The sequence below is a fragment of the Pagrus major genome, chromosome 3 (genome assembly GCF_040436345.1).
Source record: "Pagrus major chromosome 3, Pma_NU_1.0".
NCBI classification, from domain to species: domain Eukaryota; kingdom Metazoa; phylum Chordata; class Actinopteri; order Spariformes; family Sparidae; genus Pagrus; species Pagrus major.
This window is the reverse complement of record NC_133217.1, coordinates 6859261-6887020: the sequence shown is the minus strand read 5'-3', so window position 1 is coordinate 6887020 and position 27760 is coordinate 6859261. Positions and strand designations below refer to the sequence as shown.

General features: G+C 40.0%; 1 protein-coding gene across 2 annotated transcripts; it reads right to left on the bottom strand.

Moving 5' to 3' along the window:
* Positions 1–23782, bottom strand: triqk (triple QxxK/R motif containing). Of its 2 annotated transcripts, none has more exons than XM_073463209.1 (4): positions 23670–23782; positions 20030–20104; positions 9440–9525; positions 1–3014 (listed from the first exon to the last, which is right to left on the bottom strand). In XM_073463209.1, the coding sequence occupies exons 2-4, from the start codon at positions 20088–20090 to the stop codon at positions 2907–2909; spliced, it is 255 nt and encodes an 84-aa protein (XP_073319310.1). In that variant the 5' UTR covers positions 20091–20104; positions 23670–23782; the 3' UTR covers positions 1–2906. The 2 variants fall into 2 exon arrangements, with proteins under 2 accessions (XP_073319310.1, XP_073319309.1); XM_073463208.1 differs by having other exon boundaries at positions 23674–23763.
* Positions 23783–27760: the final 3978 nt, after the last annotated feature.

The following is a 27760-nucleotide window of genomic DNA, read 5'->3' as shown; positions in this document are numbered from 1 at the left end:
TTCATCAAAAGGTCTTTTTAATCTTCAGTGCATAATTATATATTCCGTATAAAGATACATGATTTTAAAAGCAATTGAACAAAAGAAATACAAAGTAATAATTCATAAGACATCACACATCCAGTAAGTGAATCATAATGACAAAGCAAACTGTAAAAAGCCAATTCAATAACAGCACGAACCATCACAGTATTGTGAAATAAAGCTTGCATCTCATCTTGCCATGGGTCTGACTAAATAGCTCGTGCTGCCAGATCCTTTTTCATTGTGCTGATGTCAGAGCTCTTCTAGTTGGTAATGGCAACCTTTTAGATAACAGGTGTCATGTGTGAAGGTCTTTTAGGCCAGGCTATCTATTGTTACACATGCGAGTGACTCACTCAGTGGTGGAGGAGGGGGCCTGGATGCACCAAGGCCAGATAAAAGCCACTGGGTGGGGGTATGGGTGCACGCTTATAATAATGGTTTCTTGCATATGTAGTCTTTTGACTAGAGGTCGGGGGGTCATGGGAGAAAAGAGAGGGGAAAAAAGCTAGAAACTGAAACCTCAAAATCTCTCAGATTTCGTAAAAACATGTCACAAATCACAGCCAAGGAAAGACATGAGACTTAGTTTTATTGCATTTTGCTCTTAGCCATTTTGCAATTTTGATCATATTTCGATTAATCGTGCAGCCCTTGTCACAACACACGCTTCTGTGTTTGGTATTTGCATTAATATAAAAAAGTCATATCCAAAACATGCATCAGTTGCTGTTTAGAAAAAAGTATTGCTATTGCTAGTTAGAATTGAGGCGTGCTGCGAAAAACATACAATAAAAAGTATAAGATGAAAAAAAGAACGTAAAAGGACTAGTGTGCCTGCACTCCTCTGCTAACACAGAATCCCAAACAGTGGAAGCACTTGGACTGTAATGGTTAATGGAAGGTCAGTCCTCAAAACTAGCACTGCTAGTGCACGAAGCTTTATGCTGCGGGATTAAAAGGCTTCGACAATCCTTCATATTCCTTTCTCGAGTGTCACATCACAACAATACATACATTTTACAAGAAGAAAGAATGATCAAGGTGCTCCTTATGAGAAACATACAGGCTCACATATATTCAGTCATCATTCATCTCTGTAATTTCCATTCAAATGGAAGCACAGGATCATATTTGTAATGCTAATCCTGTGGATGTCTGTCCCTGCGCTGTATGTGCGGCAGGTACAATGTGTTGTTCTGTATTCTGCACACATGTTCAATCAGGACGGGGGCTTTGTGGATTCTAATCTCACACTTTGTGATCTCCAGATATCCGGGAGGAGAGGTTTGTGCACTGGAATGTGAGGCGAGTGTTTGTCTCGATGTGACGAGAGGTTCAGCGGGAGATTTACATTTTTCTATTAGTGGAGACAACAGTGGGACGTGACTCGGCAGAATATGATTAACGGAGCTCGGTCTCGACTGTAATTGGGGAGGCTTGTGTAAAAAGAGGCTCATTTGCTTCACTGAATGTAGATTTTATTTGCCAGGATGTTTTACAAGAGGTCACTGACTTGTTTATGGGAACGGGAATCAAAGCTACACTCTCAGATTTATGCTCAGGGAAATAAGAAATTTAAACTTTTAAAGCAGCTACAAGGAACTTTCTTGTCTTGTTGATTCTGTGACCGCTGTAGACAAAAGCTATAAGACCACTCCTGGCAGGATCTTCATCTAGTTAAGTGCATGCATTTGCTTTAAAGGCGAGTGAAAAGAAAGACTCAAGGTGATGTATCTATTTGTGGCTTAATAACTGTATGAAGTTGGTGAAACAATGTTAACTTTGTTTCAGCAAAGTTTATAGACCGAGGTTACATGTAATCCTACAACAGACTTGGTTGCTTGGTAATAGTCATTTTGTTTAAGGTCGTATTGATAACATCTTCATGTAGACTAATCACTTAAAAAAAATATAATACATCTATAAAGCTTGTAGAAAGGTGCAGAATAATAATTTAAAATGTTTGCCGGGTCCAAAATTATTGTTTTGTTTATCTCTAGCCTTTAACAAGGTTTGTCAGCCAATAGTATAACGCTGTTGGTATCACGAGGTATCTCTGTTTTGTCAGCTATCAGCAACAGTCTTTAGTAGTTGCCAGTTTGTGAAAAAAAGGCTGATTTCTACACTATGCACCCAGCATAGCTAGCTAGAATTAGTAATGTTAACGTTTGCTAGCTGGCGTTAGCATATTAACATTTGCTAGGCAGAATTAGCAACGTTAACATGTGCTAGCAACATTAGCTAGTGCAACGAACTGGCAACCAATTGAGGGGGCAGAGGATTTGAACAACAGCGGCATTGTGACGAGAATGCAGTGGAGGTGGGCAGCTAGAATGCTACATTTAGTGTCTGAATGTTACCAATAACACATTCAAGCTAAACCTGAAGATCTAAACATTCCCTATGACTGTTATTTCTGCACAATAATAAGCCAACAGCAAGATATAGCTTGGTCAAGGCCAACATAAAATCATGTATTATAAGGCAGTTGTCCTACGCCTGTCTGGCAATATCAGAGGTATCTCCTGCCTACCGCCAAATGTTCCTTGCAGTATGTTTAAGCGTCAGTATAATAATGATTACAGTTTCATCCCATGTAGAAAAAATAAAGGGACAGAAGAACCTAACTGTCTAATTTTAATGTTTAGTTATAAAACAATGCAAATGTCGAAAACCTGAAAAGCCTGAAACATAACATAATTTCTCCTGAAGAGGCGGTTCATCACCACTGTGCCACCACTCCCACAGTTCTGTGTGTTTTGGGTCTATATATATGTCCATTAAGACAAAGCCATCTGAATCCATGTCCTCATTCTGAATCCGCCTCTCAATCTGGTGCGATACGTGTGGAGACACATTGTCGTTCTCGTCTCTTATTTTTAATCCACATCCACATCCAGGTTGATCTCGGTGCTCAGGTTGAGGTAGAAGAAGGCGTAGACACAGAGGACAAAGAAGAGGATCGCAGCAATGACCAGGAACGCATCCTGAGAAGAAAAAAGAGGTTTTAATAAAAGAATAAAGAACTATTTATACATCTGTCTGATCCCTTGTCTGTCTTCACGCACAGGAGCAGCTCTACTTCGTTTGAATGTGTTTGCAAGGCTGTGTAATTATTGTGCTTATTTATCAGAGCTGTTATGTCTATATTTGCCAAGTCCCTAATGTCTTTCTTTTCATCTAAATTCGCTGCATTCCTAATGGACTTCATAACAGCCTGACTTTGCATGTAAGTATATACTGTTTATTGGCTTGTTTTGAAAAGTAAAAACAATCTAAAATATTTAAACAGCAATCCGTGAATGTGCTTTAAAAGACTCGTGTAATTATAGGACTGTCAATCATCACACTTTCATATCAGCCATTTATGTAAAAACCTGTTTTTATTCAAAGATGTAAACTGTTCAAATAAAACTTTTGACACTGCTTGTCCTTGAGGGTACATCGTTCTTTTGTATCTGTTTACGGTCACTTATTTTCATTAGCACTATTCTGTACTTTAATTCTTTAATTGCTGCATTGAGACCAATCAAGCCTCCTTTAATCAAATCCTAATATTATAATACTTATGCAGCCACTTTACAGACAGAGAATTTTGCATATTGTACATTTGACATGAAAAAAACAAGCGACCGCTGACAGTCGAGATTTGTTTACAGCCTTGGAAAACACAACTTACTGCTGATGTACGGCCAAAACAGACAAACAGATGTGTTTTCAAATTTGTGACAGCGGATCACATACATCTGAGGAATTAATCATTCGATGCAATGAGATTAGCTATAGAAAACACATGAGTGGACACGTTCATTTTGGCACCTTGTCAGGTGATGATATGCTAATACGGAAGGGGCGCGGTTTACGACCTATATGTCCCCAGCCACCAGGGGGCGATCAAGATGTTCTGGCTTCCCTCCAGAGGAGCTGTCATCTGTTAATCCAGTTGATCTATCTTTATAAACATACATCGATGGCTCCACCTTCTTTGCCCAGCTTTGGGATTAGCCAAGATGGCGACCGAACTGACCTTCACAATGGCTCTTCAGAGACCACCATCCAAAAAAAAAAAAAAAACAACGTGTAAAAAAAATGTAGTCTACCATTTCAGAAAGCAACCGCTGAGTGGCCACAGCACTGTAATCTATCTGCAATCAGTCTCCACAGTTCTGCTGCCATTTCTCCTGAGAAGTTAAACTTTCTTCAACAAAATGACCTATTTTTCTTTTTTTTTTTCTTTTTTAGATTGTCTATTGGTTAATTGTCAAACAAATTGAGGCTTTCCAGAGGAGTGGCATTCAACTTGAAAATGGGAATTTGGAGCGCTCGTTCATTATGTGGTGCTCACTCGATTACAATCTTCATCAGCTGGAGTTTCATTAGGGCCACTCAGAGTATTGAACAATGCCAGTTATTCTTTATCAAGAGAACTCATTAGCAGCAAACTTTCTAATCAACACTTGGAGGGCTTGGAGAGCTTTAAAAGAGAGCCGAGCGCAGTCTGATTGGGGGGTTATTCAAAAAGAAATATTTGATTTGAACATGGAAATTAGTTTTTTACATCCAAACTGGGCCACAACAACAAAGGTGACACGACTGAAGTGGATTCAAAAAACATGTGACTTTCATCCGACACAAACTCCTTCATAACATGCGATTCCAATTTTTGCGGATATCTATAATCTTATTCATCTATTTGTGGATTCTTTAAGGCACTTGGTGGAAAAACTATGTGAAGCATTTCAATTTAATCAGCCTTAAATGTCCCGTAATGCTGCATATATATTCATGAGTGACACGCTGAGGCGATTCAAGGTTACACTGAAAGGAAATGACAAACAGGAAAGTGAAAGAGTAAACAGTGAGTGCCTTGACAGATATTAAAAAACAGATGCGGGAAAAAAATATGAATGACAATTTGAGAAAACATCAGTTCAGTAATTGCAATACGTAGCATGCACACACAAAGAGGAATGTAAATTCAACCCACTGGCCAAACTGAAGAGAGAAAAGACAGAAATGAAAAACAAGAGTGAGAACGAGAGAGAAAACAAGTTAGAGATAAGGCTCGGCACAAACGAGGAGTGGTGGGGGGCTAATAATAATTCCTCTCTGACGGAGGGGGTGGGGGTGGAAGAAGGGTGGTGGGGGGGATTGACAATTAAAAGGCGTCACAGCATCCACAGCTATCTGTGTACACGTTGTAGTGCCTAGTCATCAGCGGCATTGGTCTTCATTAGCCTCAGCCCACATTTATCTACATCCCGGCAGCCTCCAAACAGCTTTAAGTCCTTGCTTAATTGGAAAACTTTTAAATTTCATGCACTTTAGTTTCATATATTAACCGCCAGGCTCCCACCGCTTGATTTACTTTTCTATTTTGCCTGGGCCTCTGAGAAAAGAGAACTGTTATCAAATCACGGTGGCTTGATTGTTTTCTGCTTTTTCCTGTGTTCTCTCGTAGCTTTGAAAAACATGACAGAGAGAAGCGTTTGTAATTCTGCCGACAACATCGCAGAGAAAAAAAATTTCATGCTTCTGACGAAGGTAAGCATTTCGTGGAATTGCTGCTGAAACAAAAGAAATCCAGGCTTTTAGTGTTTTTTTCCCCCCTTTCTTTGCTTCAGGTTTCAGAGAGAAATAGAACAGCTGGTTACAGTGACTTGTCTATGAAAACAAGCTGGAGGGGTTTTGATGAAAACACTGGAGTTTTACGAAGCACCTGCACTTGATTGAGATCATTGTTTTCGAGGAGAGTGGCCCACTGCGTTGACTCTTGCCTTGTCTCGCAAACACATTTGTGTGCGCCCACACACACACACACACAGCCTCTTTGCCCACATTCTGATGGAGACCCCTGGATGGGGCCCAAGCACATCATCATCTTCATCATGTGGCTCTCTCAGCACCGGCGGCAGCTGCAGCACACTCGGCATGCTGGGAGCTGGGTCCCTGTCACCCTGGCGACAAGCCACAGCTCAGCAGACGTCTCCTCATCTGGTCCTTTTATTCTCCTCCTGGGTTTGTTTGTGTGTGTGTGTGTGTGTGTGTGTGTGTGTGTGTGTATACGTCAGTCTGTGTGTGCCTACGTGCTAAGCAAGACACATGCGGTGTGTTTGTGGCTGCGTATGGGTGGCAGACACCAGCTACTAACAACTGTTGGTGCATTTGGGCTGCGGTTTGGTAAGCAAGTCTCATCTGTGCAAGACACAGCGACAAATAACCAGTCATTAGGCTATATTTCATGACTGGTTAAATAAAAGCTTTTTTTTTTATTTGGATAGATTGTAAAAGGTGACTTTCCACCTTGATATCATAATACTTTCTTGTCCAGGAATCAGCAGCAGACGCGTCTTGTATCCTTTATACTTTCACACTCATCCATTTATATCCTTCAAGAGCTGCAAGTAATTATTTTCAATAACTCTTATTTTTTTTCTTTGTCCAGATAAATTGCCTAATGATGTCTCCTTTAGAGAACGCTTAATTTTCCCACAGACAGAAGTCAGTGGTCAAAAGCAGAAAGACGTTCACGCTGAAGCAACATAATGTAACTTTTAAAGTCATTCCAGAGAAATCTAGTTGATTGTTGAGTTTCATTCCAAGATTGTCAAAAACCAATGCTGGATTAATGGTTCGGGTCCAACGCCAAAGACCCAATCTGGTGTTTGATTTTGATGGTATTTGACGATCTGGGCATGAGACTGGCGTACCCCGCCAATCACTCAATGTTAGCTTGGATTGACTCCAAGCCCCTGCAACCCTGCAGATATTAAATGGTTGCAAATGGTTGCTATATTTGCATAAAAAATACTTTTAATGATTATTTAATGTGTCTTTCAATTGACCAATCAAATAATTGACTATAAGAATCGATTCAGCACTACTCTTTTGCATCATATCATACAGAAAGTACGACCAAATAAAAAAAAATGTGACGGTCTTAAGTCAAACAAATAGACCTTTCACAAACCTAAATCTGCCTTTTACATACTTTTTTGGGACTGAACTACTTGAAAGTGTGAATGAGCCTCATAAACCAAATGGCCAGTACAGATAAAACATCTCTTAGGTCTGCTACAGTCAGAGCTTCATTACTGAAGTGATATTTGTATCAACATAATGTAAAGATATTGCTACCAAAAACTGAATAGAAGAAATTGCGTGGAATCACAAAAAGAAATCAAAACTTGTCTCTAGCTCAATGCAACGACGACAATGAAAAATGTAAACACTACATACATCCACAAACGACAGCTGGAAGATACCCAGACTCATTATCTGTAGCCTCCATCCTCTGCCAATTCCATAAGCAATCTTTTCCCAATTTTCCAGGCTCAGCGGCTAAATAAGACCGAGGGAAAACAGTGCAGAACTGAACAGAAGGCTAGTGTGCCAATTAGACAAGGCAGCAGGCTTATTTCCTGTGCTGAGAGCTAGTGTGCTGGAGCTTCTTCGAAGGCACCTCTTCTTCTTCTTCTTCTGTGGGCAAACTGAGGAGAGACTGCAGCCGACTTCCTGCCAGTCTCTTCATCTCTGCTGTCGTGACTCCATGCCATCCAGACTTTGAAGCAGCTGGAAAGGAAACATGTCCTGCATGCATTCAGGCGGCAAGAAGCTACTCCATGACTCAATGTGTGTGTAAAAGCACGCATGGATACAACAAGTAGCTGGTTCCTGCCACTTCTGAGGTCAACTTTCGTGCAGCCCGACAACTGATCACTGTTGTGGGAACAGAAGTTCTCCCTCCCTCTCTGAGTCTCTCCATCCTTTCCTCTGCCAACTTACCCAGACTGCCCTGCTACTAGGACAGCCCCAAGACAGCCTGCCCTGGCAGCTGCCAGATTCTCTGTGCCCGCATGTCTGCTGGCCCTTCTGAGATGCCAGCTGCATCTGAGAGCAGCATCTCAACCAGGGACATGTTAAGAGAGGAAGAGGAGAGGAAGAGAAGAGAAGAGAAGAGAAGAGAAGAGAAGAGAAGAGAAGAGAAGAGAAGAGTCAGCTGAAGGTTCAGAGACAGATAGGAGGGCTTTCTACTGTCATCACAGAGCTGTGTAAAAATCACAACTTCATACAACGCTAAAAGAACTCGATGGGAAAGCAAGCGTGACCAAATATCCATTACATTTGGGCTGAATTTCAATCGAACTCGGGGGGCCAAAGGGTCTCAGTCAGTTTAATATGCTCGTCCCAGAGGTATTTTTAATCCGACCTCTGAAAATTCCCCTCGTCTTGGGCGTGAAAAACCCTGAATTATTCATAAGCAATATCAATATTTCAAGATATGGACTAATCTAATTGGATTAAAGACGTGCTTAATGAGGCCTTGCGTGTCTAAGAGATGCATATTTTAAAACCTGACCATTTCACCCAGTGTTTAATCCTCACTGTGATTTGTTCATCTCTGTGTACTGCGCGCCAACTGAAGCTTAATGAGGAAGTGAAGCCTTTTGGCATTTGATGCACTGTAAACACAACCAATTTTCTACGCCACAAAGAAAAACAAACACGCAAAAAAACATTAAAGATTTCTTACAGCCGATTTACATGTTTTAACAGCTATGAGAATCACTGAGAACCTGATTTCATCTGATGGTATTTGCAGTTTCAAAAGAGGATTTAAAAACCTATGACAGTCGATTCACGAGCTATTTCATTGGCAAGGGCTTGCCTCTATGATATGGAGAAACCTTGGAATAGTAAAACTGTTTATTGGTAAGCCAACTGACTGAGGCAAAGCATAAACAGCGATGCCACATTTGCCAGAGTGATAAATGTAGTGTCATCCATCTTTGCCTGCAGAACGGCTCCTAATCGCTGCAGTGTGACAAAGCAACGGAGAGAAATGCACTTTTCCATCCTCGCAACACCCTCACCTCCCTTTACTTTCGCTGCCAACTCCATCTTATCACTTTATTTTCTTTTTCTTTCTCTGCTTGCTCCCCACGTCTTCCTCCCTGTCTGTCCTTGTCCCTCTCCATTGCTCCTTAACCATTAAAAGAATTCGCAAACCTTGAATTTCAATCCTTCCAGGAATTCATTATGTGTTAAAAAGACGTGTTATATCTTCTTTTTAGAGTATGAGGACTTTCCCGTTCCTTCCTCCTCCAAACGATGCTTTTCGACACTTGGATGGATCTTCAAAGGACAGGCGGGGGGCCACATCACATCGTTTCACGTAGATAGATATTGTTGCGTTCCCGAAAGGCCAACAGTAAGTTGTAAGAGAGCTAAGAGAGTCTGGGATATGAAAAGTGATCTAGTGAGACACGCTCTCGAATAGGCAGGCAGACAGACAGACAAATGGAAAGAAGATGGTTGGCAGGCAGACAGACGAGCAGAATCACAGATGGGCCAAGACAAGACAGGCAAGCGGAAAGATACAGAAGAGACGGGGAGTCCAGGACAGTCTCACCCTGAATCCAGTGGAATTCTTCTTTGCTTCAGCTTTCAGCCGCGTGGCCTTTAAGACCGACTTTGTCTTTTTGTAGTCCTGCTTACCTGCAAGAGAGAAAACAATGGGGGCATTCAAATCAAACTCAGACAGGTTTCATTTATTGTTGCCAGGCATGCAGAGACTACCTCGCCAAGAAATAGTCACTCACCTAGACCTGCAGGAAACTGCATTTATTTTCAATTTTATACAAACTGAGACACAGCCAGGCAAGCTGTTTCCCTGCTTCCAGTCTTTATTATAAGCTAAGCTAGCCATCCTCTGGCTGTAGCTCAAAAATTGACAGACATGAGAAGTATTGATCTTCTTATCTAACTCCCTGCAACAAAGTGGACAAACGTTTTCAAGCTATTCCCGGAAGTTCTGCTGCAGTTCAGCCTACAATAGCAGTCCCATATTTACTCAAAATAATCAACCAAATAACAAGCAGAATAATGAAACTCATAAGTAATGTAAAAACAATGAAACCAGTGAGAAAAAAAAGGCCTTAATCAAGCGTGGAAATATCACCATTTCTACATGCGTCAAAAATACTAGAAATACTTTCTGGCCTGAGCTGCACACAGTTCACCTGTGCTTGTTTGACTTCCCATGGGCTCGACTCTCGAGGGTGAGTCCTGTGGGCAAACTGGCCACCTGGCAAAGCATGCATGTGTTTGTGTGAGTGTGCTCGCGAGCGTGCTTCACATGAGGCAGAGCCGGCTGTCTTGGTCTAATTAGAAACAACACACTGCAGGAAAAGGAACTTTTCTAACAATAGGGTGGAAAGGCAACAGCTTGCCTAACAGTGCGTGTGTCTGTGTGCGTGGCCTTGTACTTCTGTATTCGTGAGAAGCAATTTATACCCTCGGTTTATGGACATATTAGCGAGTCATTAAAGATGTAAATTTAGAAATGTAGTTCAGGGTCAAAGTTGATAGTTGAGGTCAGGCATGAAGGTCAGATGTTTAATTATTGGCTGGGGAATAAATGGATGGTCCTCATAAGGATAGGTTACGATAGAGGAATATGTGTGCGTGAGACAAAAGCCCCCGGGTCAGTTTGTGACGTGTGAAGGCCGCTGTTTACACCCAGCCAATTAAGCCTCATTTACATCAAAAGAGGAAGAAGAGAAGGAGGAAGGAGAGGACAAAAAATGTCCACATCCATCTGGAAAGGTTGTGGGAGGAAAAATAGGGAAAAAGAGCTTGTGAAAATGGAGGAGTAAGGAGGTGTTGTAATCCTGAAAACGAACAGACAGAGCTGCATACCACTAAGTAAGTATTTCTCTCCGGCAGCGGAGGTTCTTCAGGGGCAGCCATGGCCGCGAGAGGAGCTGATCATTTTGGCTTTGACTTTTTCTCCCCATTTGCCTCCATCTACTTGTTTTTCTCCATCCTTCCTAGTATCAGACTCCTCCTTCACCTCCCTCTGACTCGGTGGAGGTCTCATATAAAATGGGGAGCGTGTTGCCAGTAGCAGACAGTGAACTAGTGGGAATTCATTAGGAAGGCCACTGGATGTCTCCTCCACTTGTCAGAAAGTGGAGAGGGAGAAATTTGATTGGAGGGCATCTCAGGTTGCTCGCCATTCATGGCAAATTGTGCAGGGACTTTCAGACAACAAATGGCTGGCTGTGATAATGTCAGACTACAGGAAGCCACATCACAAGCTAAATATTCCATATCAAAAGGAAACTACCGTCTAGTGGTTGTATGCCTCCACGTACCAGTCAAGAGGCTGCTCCTGAATGATTGTGTGGAATGATAGCCAGAACATTTTTTGTAGAATATCATGATGCCACAGTGAAGTTGACCTTTAATCTAATTAGTTCATCCCCGAATCCAAGTGGATACTTGTGCCAAATTTGAAGAAATTCCCTCAAGGTCTTCTTGAGATATTGTGTCTGCAGGCAGATGGACGGACAACCCAAAAACACGAGGATGGGACGCCATGAGGTCACAGTGACCATGGCTATCGCCAGCATGGAGGCATAAAGAGCTGGACAGAATGTGAAATGTGTAAAAATATACAGAGAAATATTCACATAGTAACACGTTTGTAAGACCAGGCTGTATGTTCCTTAAAGCTAAACTAATTGGCTTGTGACTGTGAATGTGAAAACAGACATGAACATATGCGACATGTTTAACGTCCTGAGCTAGGCTACTTTGTTAGCCCTGGTGTAAGCCTGTTTCTCAGTTAATGTAGGTGTGTCCACAGTCTGGTAATAATATTCACAGGTTCGTGCCACTCAGAAATGCATGAAAGTCATCATTTAAGATCGTAGCTTCATTAAATCCATAATTTGACATTTTTTCCCCCAAGATGTCACAACAGACATGTTACGCAGACGCCATCTCTGACCCTAACCCTTTTTTTTTACACAAATATGGTAGATTTCAATGCAACGGATAAGCAATAACCATCAATTTTGATACCACAGATTTACCTTGAAACCAGTATATCGCTGCAACTCTAATGGGGGCGAAAACTGAAATGCAAACTAGTTTACCTTAAGGGAATAAATTGTAGTAAGCAAAAATGAAAAAAAAAAAAAGATTTGCTTTAAAAATGTTAAGTTGAAGCCCACCACCGAACAGGCTATACTTTCTGTTTTGATTCTACCCGCTTTGTCTGGCTACCTGTGTCCTTAAGGCAGCTTTTCTGCAGCAGAGTGGCCAAGGATACTCAAAGACAGAACAATATCAGAAGTTAAGCAAGCTTGGGTTTAAATTTCAAAAGGCTGAATTTTATTTTCCAGCATTTACAAAATCTCTCACAAAGTGCTTCCAAAACACACCTGTGCTGTTTTTTTTTTCTCTCATTCATGGTGCTCAACTTCACAACCCAATATACCCATAGCCATCTGGTAAGAATCAATACTTAATTGGAGCAAAACCAGAATAATTACACTAAGTAGAAGAATGAATAGTTGCTATTGAGGAGAAATGCCAGAGAATCACTTCAGGCTGTGTAAGATATTGTAATGTAGTTGTACTACTGCGGTACATATCTAAAGGCCTCATGTTGTCCTTCTCCTGTGGTTTGTTTGCGTAGGTCTGGAGCACACACGTACACACAGATGATATTGCATTGGGCTTATGAGCACTCCTATTTGTCATTGCTGCTCCCCTTGCTGCACCAGCACTGTAGATGCTTTCTGTCGCCAATTATCTACCTGAGCTGGGCTCCACGCTGTCCTCCCATCCCTCCCTGCTTCTGCCTGACACACTGAAAAGGCATCACTGTCCTCCTGTACAGCAACGACAATGTCGTGTCTCAGAGGAACATTAGCCCTTGTAAGGCGGCCTAGAGTGCCTGCTGAGAGGCTTCCCTGAGTGTGCCTTTCATTGAAGTCATCACTGATTTCATGTCAAGATGACAAGAGAGAGGTGAAAGTGGCCCTCTCTCCCCCCACACCACTGACTGTACATTCCCTTAGATGTGTGTGTCGCGGTTTTACCTTGCTCGTTTGTCGTTGCATTTACCTATAAATGGTTTCTGATTAAGACTGGGGAGAAATTAGGGTTTTTTTTCTCCTTGAGCTATTGTTCTGCTAAGCATAACGAGGCTGGTAGGGGGTATTAGCTAAAATTAACCACATGTGATTGAGCACTCAAGGGGAGGAGGGGCGGAAAGGTATGTGATTTGTGTGCCACACAAATTGTCCATTAAAGTGAGGCGAGAAGAGGGGTAGACATCTAAGAGTATGGCAGCCTGTCTGAATGAAAAGAAACATCAGTAGTAAGAAGGTAAACAAAAAAATCTTGTTTATTCCTGTGTAGTGTATACTCACTAAATCAGTGCCATCTTTACCAGACACCTGAAATATCAGTAATAATGAAGTCTACGTCAAGATTTAACTGCAGAAGGGGAAATACGCCAAAGTGGTGCAAAGTGAAGAGACACTGTAGATGATACAATATCCTAAAATCAGATTCACATTAATAACAAGAAGCAGTAAGTAGACAAAATGCAGTATAGGACGACTGCTTCGGGCAGAAGAGACAGATGATGAAGTCAAGAGTATCACTGTTACGGATCAACTAGTTTCTCTGTTAACTACCGACTTTTGCCTGAATGCTTTAGTGCTTTCTTTCAGCGAGAGTGGAACAGATGTTGGAAACAGAACGATGACATTCAGTTGCCCTTATGAAATACTTACTGTTGTCATACCCATCTGATTCTTGTTTGCAGTCTGTGTTGTGTTGCAACAGGAAATATTTAGCCACATTTTCAATTTTAGGAAAATTTGCATGTTCAGTTTCAGACTGCATCTTTGTTAAAAAATAAAATGTAAGCGCTTAGGGAAGGACACAAAGGGAAGTTAAGTAAAAGGAACAACCATGATAAGTACAGTAGAGCGCATACCTCCGCCCAAAGCCCGACAATCCCCTTTAATTCAACCAAGCCTAATCCAATATCAAATGCAATAGCCCTGTATCACTCTAAATTTTAAACCACCCATAACTGCTTAACCCTAATGTAGGATCCACATCCCATTATAAACTCACTCATAGATACCGGCCACCGAAAGAAACCTGATTTTTTTTCATCAACATCAAGTGTTAGAAAAAAGTCCTGCATTACTGGGTTAAACTGTACATAGATTGAAGTATCCCTTTTCGCATAGTCAACATTCTTGACTGGCTTGACAGGCAGGAAAGTCTCTCTGACAGTATCAACCATCACTTCTCTTGTGCCAAGTCACGATTCTTGCACAGAGTGATGCATCTATCTGGGGTAGGGATACCAATTTTAAGCAATTTCTTCAACTGACAGTCGGCTGCCTTAGCAATCTATTATCGGGCGATCATTTCAGGCAACATTATGTTACATTTTTACCTTAAAGTAACAGCTTCCAAATCATTGTGATGGTACAGTGTCTTGTAACAGGATGAATGGTGCCACTCCACCCCGCTATCACTTGTTTCTGCACTATGTAACTTCAGTAAGAGGGTAAGATCACATCGATGTGAAATCAGAGTAGGCAACATTAGGAGTTAAAAGAACAGACACCTTAACCCTAACACCTAGTTACTTGAATGATAAACTAAATAACACAAAATAGTGACTTTAAATTGCTGCCTAACAAAATCCAGCCCATATTGAGGCTATATTGAGATTGAGATTTTGAGAATAAATGGCAAAAATGTAATACTATAAATTTGTATAAGTGTAGATTTTTATTTTATTTCTTAAATAACAAATTAATTGCGTTTTAATCAAATACATCTTCATATACCAGTATTTGATAAGCCAGTATTTTTAACTTGTAACAAGAGAATTGCTGAATTATTTTGGCCATTTTGTACATTTTTAATTGGTTAAATGCTTAACGTTGATTAATTATTAATCATTAACAGCCCTAATCTGGGGTAAAAGAAGCAACCTCATGATACTACGTTTATACAGCTGTTTACATCATTTAAACTTCAGTCACGCATCACATAGAAAGACTGCTGCTTCATCATTTAAACTGAAAATATGTGTTACTTTCACTAATAAAGCAAGAGCTAAACCAACAGTAATACATTTACAAAACACCCGCTTTGGCGTTAACAGGTTCCCAAGTTGCTGCCTTCATGTCTGCATCTCTGTCGACGTTTCCATATGTCAATTAATTTTCGCAAATCCGAAGTTGGCTACTGCAAAAATAAATTGTTCCTCAAAGCAGCATTACCAACCCAGTTATACCACATAGTGCAAAAACATATCTTGCTGTGTTGGTCTAACACAAACAAAGGCAAAAGACTGGCGGTCCTGGTGTATGTAGCTTCAGACCAAGATAGTTCTACAGAACCGAGCCTTTAATTGTGTTAAGTGTCACATGTTTGTATTACAGTTAATGACACTGTTAGTCTACATAAAATCCAGCCAGAAATATAATGTGTAAAATACTGCAGTACAGTCATGATCAGTCATGCACCTTGCATATGCACTACATGCAGAGTGATGGGGTGATTTGGACAGACAGACAGACAGACAGACAGACCACTGCCCAGTACTCTCTCAGAGCACTGGGACAATTCAGGCAAAACACTGACAGCGTGTCTGACAGTTCCTCGTACTCTGCTTTGCTTCCGTGTGTCGATGTGGCACGGCGGCCAAATAGTCAGTGACCGCATGGTGCGGATCGCTGCAATCTGCCAGGACGCATGGTAGTGGAACTGCAGGCCTGATGCCAGACACATGGGAGATATTTATGACCTGTCCTTTGCATCATGTGAGTCGAGGAGGGGAGGTGAAATCTCGCAATCCATGCAAGATTTAAAGTAAAAATAAAACTCCATAATATAATGACAAGAGGAGAGCAACTATACTTTGATGATATAGCCTACTTTAGCCAACATACCGATGTGAGCGAAATGTTTGCCTACATATTAATTTCTCATATTTAATCTTTTCATCTTTCATATCAGCCTTCTACAGCCAATAATTTCCAATTTCCCCTTCTGCACGTTCAATTTCAGGTGTCTTTATCCGAGTAGACAACTGCAACAGCAATCATTACTTGAACAGAGTGACCACTTGCACTTTGACTATGGCCCGAGGACAGCTTGGCACAGTCAATTATAACAGGCTTAATAATGGTATTTAAAGAGAGTGTCAACAGTGGCCCCTTGATGGCCATCTGACATGACAAAAGCACTCCAGCAGAGATGATGGTACAGCTCAACAACCAGCCTGGTCTACTGCTGATGTTCCATGAATAAGCCACCCTATTACGATTTCAAATTTCCATGTGTGGCTCGTTGCAGCTCTCAAAAGACCCAGCCCCATGCTATCTTCGGAGATTTCATTTTCCTCTCTGACGTCCCCCCCTCTCTGTTTTCCACCTTTTCTGTTAAACAGTGGTTCACGGAAATTGCCTGATGGCCATTCTTCTCAAAAAGAAGGAAAAATGGTTGAAATTGAGGGGTTGAAAGGAGCCAGAGAGAGCACCTGTGTTACACATTTTTGAATTGATGAGATGTGCTGAGAAAGAAAACACTAAATGGGAAGGAAAAAAGAAAGATTTTCTGCAGCCCTGGTAAGGGATGTGACAGTGGGAGATGAGCTTGTTATGTTATGTCTGTCTCTCATTTGTTGAACCTACCGGGTTTACACAATAGCAGATGGTTAAGGGATACCTGTGGGCTAAATAATCCTATTCTTCTGTCCCACGGTGAAAATATATACAACCATCATGCTGCTTTATGAGACCCAAGCCCTTATAGCGATGTCGAGTAAACAAGACAGAGAAATTGAAAAACAGGCTATCACGTGCCACAGAAAGACAAGTATTGCTATTGCTGTCTGAATAACGACGACTTTTTTTCATTTTAGAGAATGAAAATTTAGCTCTCACGAGTCCGCTTACCACAAAAGCAACACCAGGATATTTTAAAATGTGGAATAATCAGAGGATGTGAATCACCAGGGGCCAACAAAAGATCATCGACAGAGAGGAAGGGGACAAGAACAATGCCATAGTTGGCATGACACAATCTTCAGAAGGGGGGATGTGTATTAGCGCAAAATACTTATATATAATCTATACCTATATGATAAATATATAGGTATAGTTAATAAAAGACAGACTAGAAACAGGGTGAAGAGAATGCCTTGCTATGGTGGACTAATGGCAGGATGGTGTTAAATAATATACTGTATCTTCTGACATGCATTTGTGAACTATATCAAAGAAAAACTTTCATATACTCTCATTTACCAGTCACAAACTAAATGAAGACATTCCATTACTGGCATTTTTTCAAGCAACCAAAGTACGGTATAATAAGAAGTCAGTCACTTCTTTAAAGGCAGGATTTTTTTCAGCATTTCTAGTCAAGAAAACAACTTCAAGGATAACGCATCTAAGGTAGCTGGTAGGGTGTCAGAATCCTGTGAATTAATGTTCACTTTGGACGACGGATCAAAGAAATTGCCAGAATCTTTAGAATAAGATTAGAAATTGGATACAATAGGCTGCAAGAAATGTGCTCAGCCAGCCATCGTTGCAGAGACTTTCTCGGATCAGGACTTAATTAAATATTGAGTCATTTGGGTTTTCCTCATGTATGTCCAACCTCATCACTGAACAGTGACAGTCTCGTGGCTGATGGGACGTATTGTCCTTAAAAGATCTTCCATGGCCTGAGAACGTATGAAGTCGCCACATCGTAATCCAAGGACTCTTGCCAGTTTTAAGTCTTCTCGGACATATTGTTCCTGCTCTCCTAATGTAAAACAGCAGGTGATCTAAGGAAAAATATGAATGGGAAAAGGACTACTATTGATTTTCCATGGCCAGAAGTCTCCTTTTTGGAGACACCATGGACATATCTGGTAGTCCAAACCCTCTTTTCCATACATATGTGCTGGCGCGGCTCGACTAGACAGCTCAGCACGGCAGGGACTTATATCTCCATCACGATAAGGTTACCTGCTTGAAGATGTGTCTTTACTTGATGGCGCGCTGACTCAAGTCAATGATATTTAAAAGCAGCGCCCTCCTTAGGGTTTTACTATTTCTCTTTGCAACGCTTGTTGGAAGCCAGCTACTTATTATCATGGATTTTCAGACTGTTGTTACGATTTTGCTTGGGATCTACCACTACCGGATGACAAAAAGGATATAGAAGCCGAAGAGAAAGCTATTGTACATTCCTGAATGATCACAAAGCCCATCTGATGTCACTGCAAGCCACTCAGATGTGGTCGAGCACCCAGCCCAGACTCCAAAAAGGGTCCATCTCGGACTCGTCACAGCGAAAAGTGCCAATGTAAAAGCTTTACAAAGTGCCCTGTTAGATTTACGACTTCCATCTCCTGGATTCTGTCACTCTCTTCCGCTCATCCTCAATAGCTGTGATTGTTGTCATCTCTATAAAAGGAACTCATTCTCTCTTTCCTCTCAGTTATTTCAGCCCTTACAGTATATACATTCCTAGATATTCTTATATGAAAATCAAGATCACTATCAGGTTTTCAGTTAGATCCTCTCTCCATTTGGTGCAAAACTCTTAGAGGGGTTGCCTTTTGTGTTTAATAAACAACTCAGTCGCATTTCATGTGCGCACTAAACCACTCCTGGGATTTGAAGGACAAATTTTAAGCCTATGAGGAGAGCAGAGCTTCCCTTTCTATTTGCGTCAGTCATAGCTGCTCACAATTATCCAGCTTTGCCATTGGCGACCTTTTGGTATGCTCCACAGGAGGAAAACAAAAACAAAACAAAAAAAGACATGATATAAGCTGTGATCTTCAAGCAACCACAGCTGGCATGCTGAAGGGGACCAAACTTTTGATTGATACCGACCATATTGCCTTAGTTAGGCCTTTGTGATGTAAGGGGGGAGATGGGGAAACAAAATACCGCAGGATTAGAGTGGTATTAAACTTTTACAAAACAGCTTCTGACATGATATCAAAGGGGGAGTTTTTTAAGCGTGGAATTCACTGTCGGTCAGTGTTGTGATCTCAGACGCTCCTTCTCTAAGTGCAATTACTTCCACAGCTTGTATTCTGGTTCTAATCCAGTGAGTCTGGTTAAAGTTCTTTCTTCAATCTAGCACAAATTGGAAAAGTTTGCAGGCCTGTGCAAAGAGATTATGCTAATTTTGGCAAAATTGATAAAAGTCTTCAAAAGAATTGGGCTGTTAGGCAGTTTGTGAAACTACCAAAGAACTGCTCGCTGCAGTATCTTTTGTGATTTATTGAGTGTGACATTAGCTTGTTTCGATGAAAGAACACAGAGTTGATTACTGTGTTGCAGTAAAATTGTCCACATCAAGCAGTGACTTATGATTTTTGTTGAAATGGAGTTACACAACAAGTCCAAGACCAATCTCAACTGTCAAAAAGCATCATGAACCAATTAACAGAACTTATTGTTTTAATTGTCAGTTCATACACTGATTATATTTTTGATTAAACCATCAATCATTTAGTACACAAAATGCTTTAGTTATGGGAAAAGCCCCTAGAGTCCAGCAAATGTATTGAATGTTATGAAACAAAGAAAAGCAATCAGAGTATTTCTTTAGATCTGTTTCCAACTGATGTCAAAATATTAAATCAACTGACAACGAGCCTCCACAATGAGGAAAACCCTGTTCAATATTACGCTGATGATACGACTTGTAATCAGTGTTGGGTGTAATGTATTTCAAAGTAACTCATTACTGTAATCACATTATAATGATTTTTCTTATTTCAGGCAGACATTTGTTATTATTTGTAATTTTTATTATATGTGATATGTTTTATTGAATTGTTTCATATCACCATGACAATGAAAATACAATTTATTGGTCAGCACTAACCGACAATAACAAATGTAACTTGGTTTTAGGGCAATTATTTTCATTGTCGACTAATCTGTTGAATATTTTCGCAGTTAATAGATGAGTTGTTTGGTCTTTAAAACGTCAGAAAATGGTGAAAAATTTGTCAGTCGGTGTTTCTCAAGGCTCAAGATGACGTCTTCAAATGTCTTGTTTTGTCCCCAACCCAAAGATAACCAGTTTACCGACTAATTTACTGTTAGTTAACAAATCGATTAATGGATAAATGAAGACTCACCAATCTGTTTCCGGTACTGATCAACTGGTAGTCCGGTCGCACTGGCATCCTTCCTCCCCATTATCCTTCCTATGCCTGAGGAGAAGCGAGGAGAAAAACAGCCTCCTGAGTGAAAGAATTTCACAGCTGGGTCTCAATGTTACACCTGATCATTTACTTTAATCAAGCGCGGATGAAGCTCCATTCCTGTAACTGTAGCCTGAGATAACGTGTGAAATCTGCAGGAAGGATTCAAGTTAATACACAATCACATATCGAGGAGAGTAGTCGGTTTTGATCAGGCAGATGGTTTATCTTTCACATACATCTGCTAGACATAATTAAATTAATTCTCACCACCTTCCATGTGTGTTATGTTCACAGTATGTGCACTTCCTATCCAGCTCATTTAGTCCAACACCATTTCCCTTCGCACTATGAGCTCTCTTTGATTACCCTGACAGCTCACAGGAATATATAAAGAGAAAGAGCTTGGAATAATACAAATAGTATCCTTAGGCTCAATGTGTAACTACGCGAGTGTGTGGCTGTGCTTGTGTGACAGAATAATTGCCAGTCTACAGCGCTGTGCATTTACATCAAAACACGCTTGTGTATATCCTGGATTTACAGTCACCAGAAATAACTACGCCTGTGCAAACTCACTGTGTGTCTTTCTTGCATTTGTCCAACATACTTGTTTCTCAGCGAGCACTCTAAATTCCAGACAGGTTCCCTCACAAACACACTGCATCAATCAATATTGTAGCCTTTTGTTTAAAATAGTGGAAAAAGCAAGTATGAGTCGAGGGGCAGGCCTGTGCTTTCTAATGACACTGAAGAGCTTCTGACCTGCTCTCTGCCTGAAGGATTTGAAAGACGTGCACGACACACTCTGAAAAATAACACTCAAAATCCATCAAGTCCTGCGAGCCTACTGATAATTATCATTTTTATTACCGATTATCATTTTTTATGCACGTTTAAGTGTGACGGGGAGAGAAATGTGCAAGCAGGTGTGCACAGGGGAGAACGGAGAGGCGAACACGAAAAGCAAAAAAGCATCTATGTGCATCCTAGAAGAACAGGAGTGGTGAGGAGTCTAGAGGTGCAGCCGGGGGAATAGAGGAAAGAGACTGAATTAGCATGTTCAAGGAGCGTGGCTGGGCTGCTTGTGCTGACTGATACCTTCTCGTGGGAGACTGCTGCCTTGGGAGACCTGAGTTTTACCTTACACTAAAAACACTGTTTTCAGCTACATTTTAAGCACTGTTGGTGCCAGCAGAGAAGGAGGATGTGTGCGCAGTTATTGTTCTCCAGCAGTTGGAAACCAGAGTCAGCAAATTAAAGGAAGGGAGAGCTGAACAAAAGGAAGAGAGGAAATTGTCCAAATGTAATGTTTACACTTGGACACAGTAGGCTCTCCGATTTGCCGGCTATGTTGTACTGTGCAGCAACATCATAATGTTGTACCTGAATTGGGAACACATTTAAAGCCTCTGTCATCCCCTGTTGTCAGTGCACCAGACACATTTCTACAGATGTGTCACAGTTTATTTTGCATTTGCAAGAGTGGGGTGTAAAAAAAATGATCAAGGCAATGGGCACTATTCGAGAAAACATCTCAGCATATTTAGAAAGGCTGAACGATGTGTTAGAACGATCTTCTGCAATTATTTTGACAGATATTACGATTGCAATATGATTCACGATTGGTGGGAACGATCATTTTTGCATCACAATTTTCATTTCCGCTGAGAAAATCTTTAAAAATCATGATGATGTGACATTTATTGGGGTCTTTACCAAACACACATTTTCTTACATCTGGAGAACAAGATTTGTCGGTCAGGGCATCTCTGCAGCACTACAGTACTTCATTATAATGCTGTTTTGTCACACATTTATCAAAAAAGCTTGCAGTTTGATAATATTTCTATTAATTGTGCAGCCCTAATACTTAGTGTTAGGAGCACTGTTGGTGTTGATAAAATAATCCTTACTTGTCCATTTTTTTATCTTATACGCATTGATGACAAGGCTGATATTACATTCTAGTCATATTCATTACCTCAAGAAACTTGTTTAATGATGGCTTTTAGTGATAGTTGTTCCCCTAATCAGAAGGCCAAGGTACCATCCCTGGTAATAAAAAAAACTACCATAGTAAACTTAAACAAGGTGCACTGTGCAATTTGGTTGATTTAAGTGCCAATATCCTCTAAATGAGAAAAGCATATTAAGTTTAAGAAGTTTTGCACAAGGTTACACTGTTAAGTTTCATGTTAGGAAATACTGTGAGTATCTAAAGCACCCCAAAACAGACGGTTCATTGAAAGAAAATGAAGTATCTGGTATACAGTTTCCTTACAACTTGAATCCAGAAGTTAAGCAAACGTTATGGAGTAATGCTGGGTTAGTTTATTAGGTACACCTCGCTATAAGTAATGTAGTCTGATGTTACACTGTTCCTTTTGTCGAAACTATTTTGGAGAGATGATGATTCAACTTAAAAATTAGCTTCACTCTCATCAATATTATTGGGCTAAATAAAATATTTCATTTCCAAACTTGATTACATGCGAGAGGCAAATATTGTACGTTTTAACTCACAGCAATTATTTGACAGCTTTAATAAGTAGTTATGTACCAAACAAGGTTTTTTGGCCAAACCATACAAGGAGCTTATAAAATCTGATGTCATAAATTGTCATATTATGTTTATTGTCATAAACAGTAAACAGTATATCCAAGTAAAGCTGAAACAACGGAACAGAAAATCAATTTGATATTTTTCTTTTGTAATTTTTGATGCAAAAACATTTCACACCTGAAGATTTGCTGCTTTCACTTTTAACTGTTTTCATTTTTTATTAACAATTTTGAATTTGGTACAACTGGTTGGACAAAACCACTGTGATGACACTAATGACACCATTACTACTTTTTGCATCGAGTTCTTTTAATTTGACTTCATACTGTCCATGAAGTATGAAGTAAAATTCATACTTTTACTATGCAAAGTAGCTTTACATACTGCCCACCATGTAAAGCTACTTAAAGTAGCACTTTTACTTAAAATGCATACTGTGGAGGATTTGCTGGCTGCTGTTTTTGCAAACACAATGTGTGCAGAAAGCATTCTGAAGAATAATGGAAAGAAACAGTGACACTCAGAAACATCCTGAACTCAGCAAAATAAAAAGAAAAGAAAAGAAATGGCAGAGGTCTGCAGAGACAGACACAGACACACATTTTCTCATGGGTCTTGAGTGTTGATGCAGAGTGATTATTTTTGCATGAATCTATCCTTTTTTTCTTTTTTTCAGGACAATCCTGCACAGTATACCCTAAAGGAAATACTTCTTTCACCGCTAGAATTGAGTATTAGTATGTGCAGCTTTTATATAACAGCTTTTTTTTTTGGGGGGGGGGGGGTCCTGGAAGTCAGCAGGATAGATGTCCACCTATCAGCATTGTGGACCACTACGTCTCACTGGTATCATGCATTTACAGTGTTTTTCTCTCTAGTCCCGAACATGGAGAGGAAAGTCTTGGTGCTTGCAGACTTAATACACAGAGCTCCTGTGTTAGCTTTAAGAAAAGGAGGTGGAATCGCCTCCATGCAGCCTTCATTCAACACATCCACGAACATACTCACTTACTGTTCCTGTTTCTCGAGAGGACACGTCGCTCAGTAGAGGTGTCCCTGCATTACACGATGCCTGGCTGCTGTACGAGGACACGAGGACGACAGAGTTGACAGATTTATTGTACTTTGGTCCAAATTTCTCCAGAATGCCAACACACCACTTCTCCAATGTCGACTTCCTGGTTTACGCGTCAACAATGAAGACGGAGAGCCCTATCCTCCAATCAGATATGGACATTTGTCGAGTTCACCAATAGCACGAGCGCGGGGGCGGGGCTTTGAGACAATAACACTGGAGGAGCATGTGACGAGGCCACACCCACTTAATTCACTCAACCCGCCTGGATACCAGAGCTGTGGCTCCTGTTGAAGTTTTCAGTGAAATGAAGATGTGTTGTGAAAATAATGAAATAGTTATACAAATAATAAGTGTTGGCAGAAGAATACAGATCTGTTACTTAAGTAAAATGTGAAAATACTCCACTACAAGTAGGCTAACTGTGCTGTCAAAACCATACAAAAGTATGTATGTATTCTCGGCACAATGTATTAAAAGTACCCATTCTGCAGAAAAATTGACTTTGTCAGTGTTTGCCTATTAAATATGATGTTTATGGATTAATATTACTGCTGCTTTAATGTGTATGAAGCATTTAATGCTCTCTTTGTTTGAGGTTGAGCTCATTGTAACTACTTTATATATTGTTGTGTAGTTTAATCTACAGTAATGGACTATATTCTATTTAGAAGATCAACACATGTTTGGAGAGTCGCTGTCCCGTGAGAACCCTGTATCTCTAAAAGGTCAACTTTTCATGAGCTCAGACAAAACATCCTGTTTTTACTGGGGATGCTAAGTCCCCACCACTTTTTTAAATGGCATATTTTATTAAAAATGTTCTGAAAACCAAGATATGTAGATTAAGAAACGAAATTGGCTGACTGGTGTCCATGTTCTCCACGTGCCTGCGTGGGTTCTCTCCGGATACTCCTGCTTCCTCCCACAATCCAAAGACATGCAAATGTTAGGTTAATCGGTTACTTTACTGGCGACTTATCCAGGGTGTACCCCGAGGTCGCCCAGTGTCAACTGGGATCAGCTCCAGCCCCCCGTGACCCTGAAAAGGATAAGTGGTTTTAGATAATGGATGGATGGATGGATGGATGGATGGATGGATGGATGGATGGATGGATGGATGGATGACTGACGTCCACTGGTGCTTTCTACAGCATGATATTGGCATTGTTCAATTGAGTCTATGCTGAAGTTATTGATTTGATGCGTGACTGTTACTTGGTCAGTCAACGTTATTGTGCATTTCATGCTGAGTTTTTATGTATCATCGTCTCTGTAGCAGCTTAGGCTACTGTATGTTCTTTTGATATGCTGTAATGCGATTTTTTTTCTTGTCGTAATTATCTACTTGAACTCATACTGACACCCACATTAGGTAGCCTAAAATTTAAAAATGTCTCTTCATTTGAGCCCTTATGTCCCCACCACTTTTCAACACAAAGTGACGCCCTTGCCAAGAGGATTTTTAAATAGTTTATTTAGTTGTTCTGTTTATCAGAAAACTGTCTGATAAATGTAGTAGAGTACAGAGAAGAATATTTTCCTGTGAGATGTGAAGCAGACATATAAAGTTGTATGAAATGGACCTCACATTTGTACAGTGCATGAGTACATGTACACAGATACATTTCCCTAAGCAGCTTTGTTTTTTGTTTTGTTTGTTTTTTTGTTTTTTAAATGGTATTCCCCTTGTGAGGCACAGACGATCAGTGGTGAAACACAAATGAGTATATTTACTCATACAATGCTACAGAATATTATAATATTACATTTATAGGTGTCATGATTTACCAATATTGACGATCATTGACATTTAAAAGTAAAGTGAAGATATTATGTTAAAAATAGACATCTAATTATACTGTGTAAAAATTTGTTGAGTGTATTTGTTCACTTCTACGGGAGCCCTAAAGGGCCATGCATTCATACATTTTATTTCCCCCGTTTTCCCGTGATAACGAGTTAATTTCATTTGTTTTCTCGAGATCTCGAGTTATTATCTCGAAATAACAACTGCCGTTTTCCCGAGATAAAGGGATAATTTTCTCGAGATCTCGAGATAACGAAACTTTGTTTTCCCAAGATAACGGTATGATTAATTCGAGGTCTTGAGAAAACAAAACGATAGTGTAGTATATTAAATCATTGCAGGAAACATCAGTCAGTGTAGCAGTGTCAGAGGAGCAGGAGCATATCGATCACCACGTCACATATCTTTTCAATCAAGGCCTGACACAGGCTGAAATAGCACTATGCCTTGCTATTACAGATAATATACACATTAGTGTGCATAATCTAAAAAGACGGTTAGCAAGGCTTCAGCTATATCAGCGGCGCAATCTAAGTAAGCCTGATGTCGTCTTAACTACATAGCTGACCAGCTACGAGGTCCCGGGCGTCTCCATAATCTCAGGCCTATCATATCACAGTCATTATCTCGAGATCTCAAATTAATTATATCGTTATCTCGGGAAAACAAAGTTTCGTTATCTCGAGAAAATTATCCCATTATCTCGGGAAAACGGCAGTTGTTATTTCGAGATAATAACTCGAGATGAATTTGACTGACAGCACTTTTTTCAAATGTTATAGATATCACAGTAATATTTAATATTATCGTGAATTCTTCAAGCCACATAACTGTGTCATGAAAATCTGATACCGTGAAAGCCCTAATTACAATAATATATTATCATGAGGCTTTTATGCTTTTACCACATTTCAGAGGGAAGCACTGTGATGTTTACAGCACTACATTTATTTGAAAGGTGAAGTTAGCAGTTACTTTGCAGATCTAAATTTACATAGAAAACATCTGAATGTTCATCACATGTGATGTATTGTTCTCAATCAAACAACCAGCCATGTGTAAAGAAGTGAAAATGAACTCTAACAACATTAGAGCACCATTTGTTTATGAATACATCAATTATAATAATAAAATAATATTATTTAATTCAACAATACTGCATAATTAGTATTATTACCTTTGATACTTATAGTACATTTTGTCACTAACACTTGTAAGTAAAATTTTGAAGGCAGGAATTTTACTTGCAATTGAATATTTGTATTGTGTGGCATATTACTTTCACTTAAATTATTTTAACATTTCTTCCACCATTACAAAAGATCACCTCAGAGACCTTGTCCAAACTTGAATGTTACATAGAGGATGCCTGCACCCTTGCATCTCCTTAAAATTGAAACATGTTGTGAGTGAACATGTGAATGTTTTTGGGGCAACAGAGACACATGTTCTATTAATTAAAAAGTCACATTAGTTTGACATGTTGGCCTTAAGTCATTCTTGCCTTGTCAGATTACAACAAATTGCATAGTTATCCTTGTTGAAAAGAGAAGCATAATGCTGCGACAATTAAAGGAAGCAACAGCCGACCTCATCAAAGACGAGGCAATCTCACTCTGCGATGTTCATTTCTCTTTCATCAGTCTTTTTACATTTTTTCTTTGTTTACTGTGTAGAATTTTATTTCCCCCCTAATTGCATCCAGCCTCATTGCTGCCTGGGGCATTGTGCAGATTACGGGTAGACTTGCCACCGCTTGTAACTTATTGAAGTTTAAAATGATTTTCTGCTCTCCCATGGGCATGCCATTTGCATGCAGCACAGCAGTAACTAATAGATGTAATCTGCTTATAATGTGCCTGCATTCTGCTTTACTTGAAGCTTTCATTGATAGTGAGAACTTACAACCCCTTGATGGGAGACGTATTTGAATGACATTTGACGATTATCTTATTTTTAACTACAGAAATATCACCCAGGAAATTGTGCTGCATATTCACGTACAGTGCTTTCATAGACGTGACACTCAAATGACATATAAGTAGACTTAAAACCTATACTTTAACATTTACATGCTATACTTTTATACTATTTAAACACTTGTGAGTCATAAATGTGCAACAGCAAAAGCGATGACAGTTTAGTTAGAGCTGTTAACAAATAGCCTCAATAAGAAGGTTATCTTAATATGGCCATCAGAAGCAGCATGAGTGT

Coding starts and splice junctions, on each gene's coding strand:
- triqk (XM_073463209.1), bottom strand. CDS start 20,090: ATGGGGAGGAAGGATGCCAGTGCGACCGGACTACCAGTTGATCAGTAC. Junction 9,526..20,029: donor TCAGTACCGGAAACAGATTG/GTGAGTCTTCAT, acceptor TCTCTCTTGCAG/GTAAGCAGGACTACAAAAAG. Junction 3,015..9,439: donor AGAATTCCACTGGATTCAGG/GTGAGACTGTCC, acceptor TTTTCTTCTCAG/GATGCGTTCCTGGTCATTGC.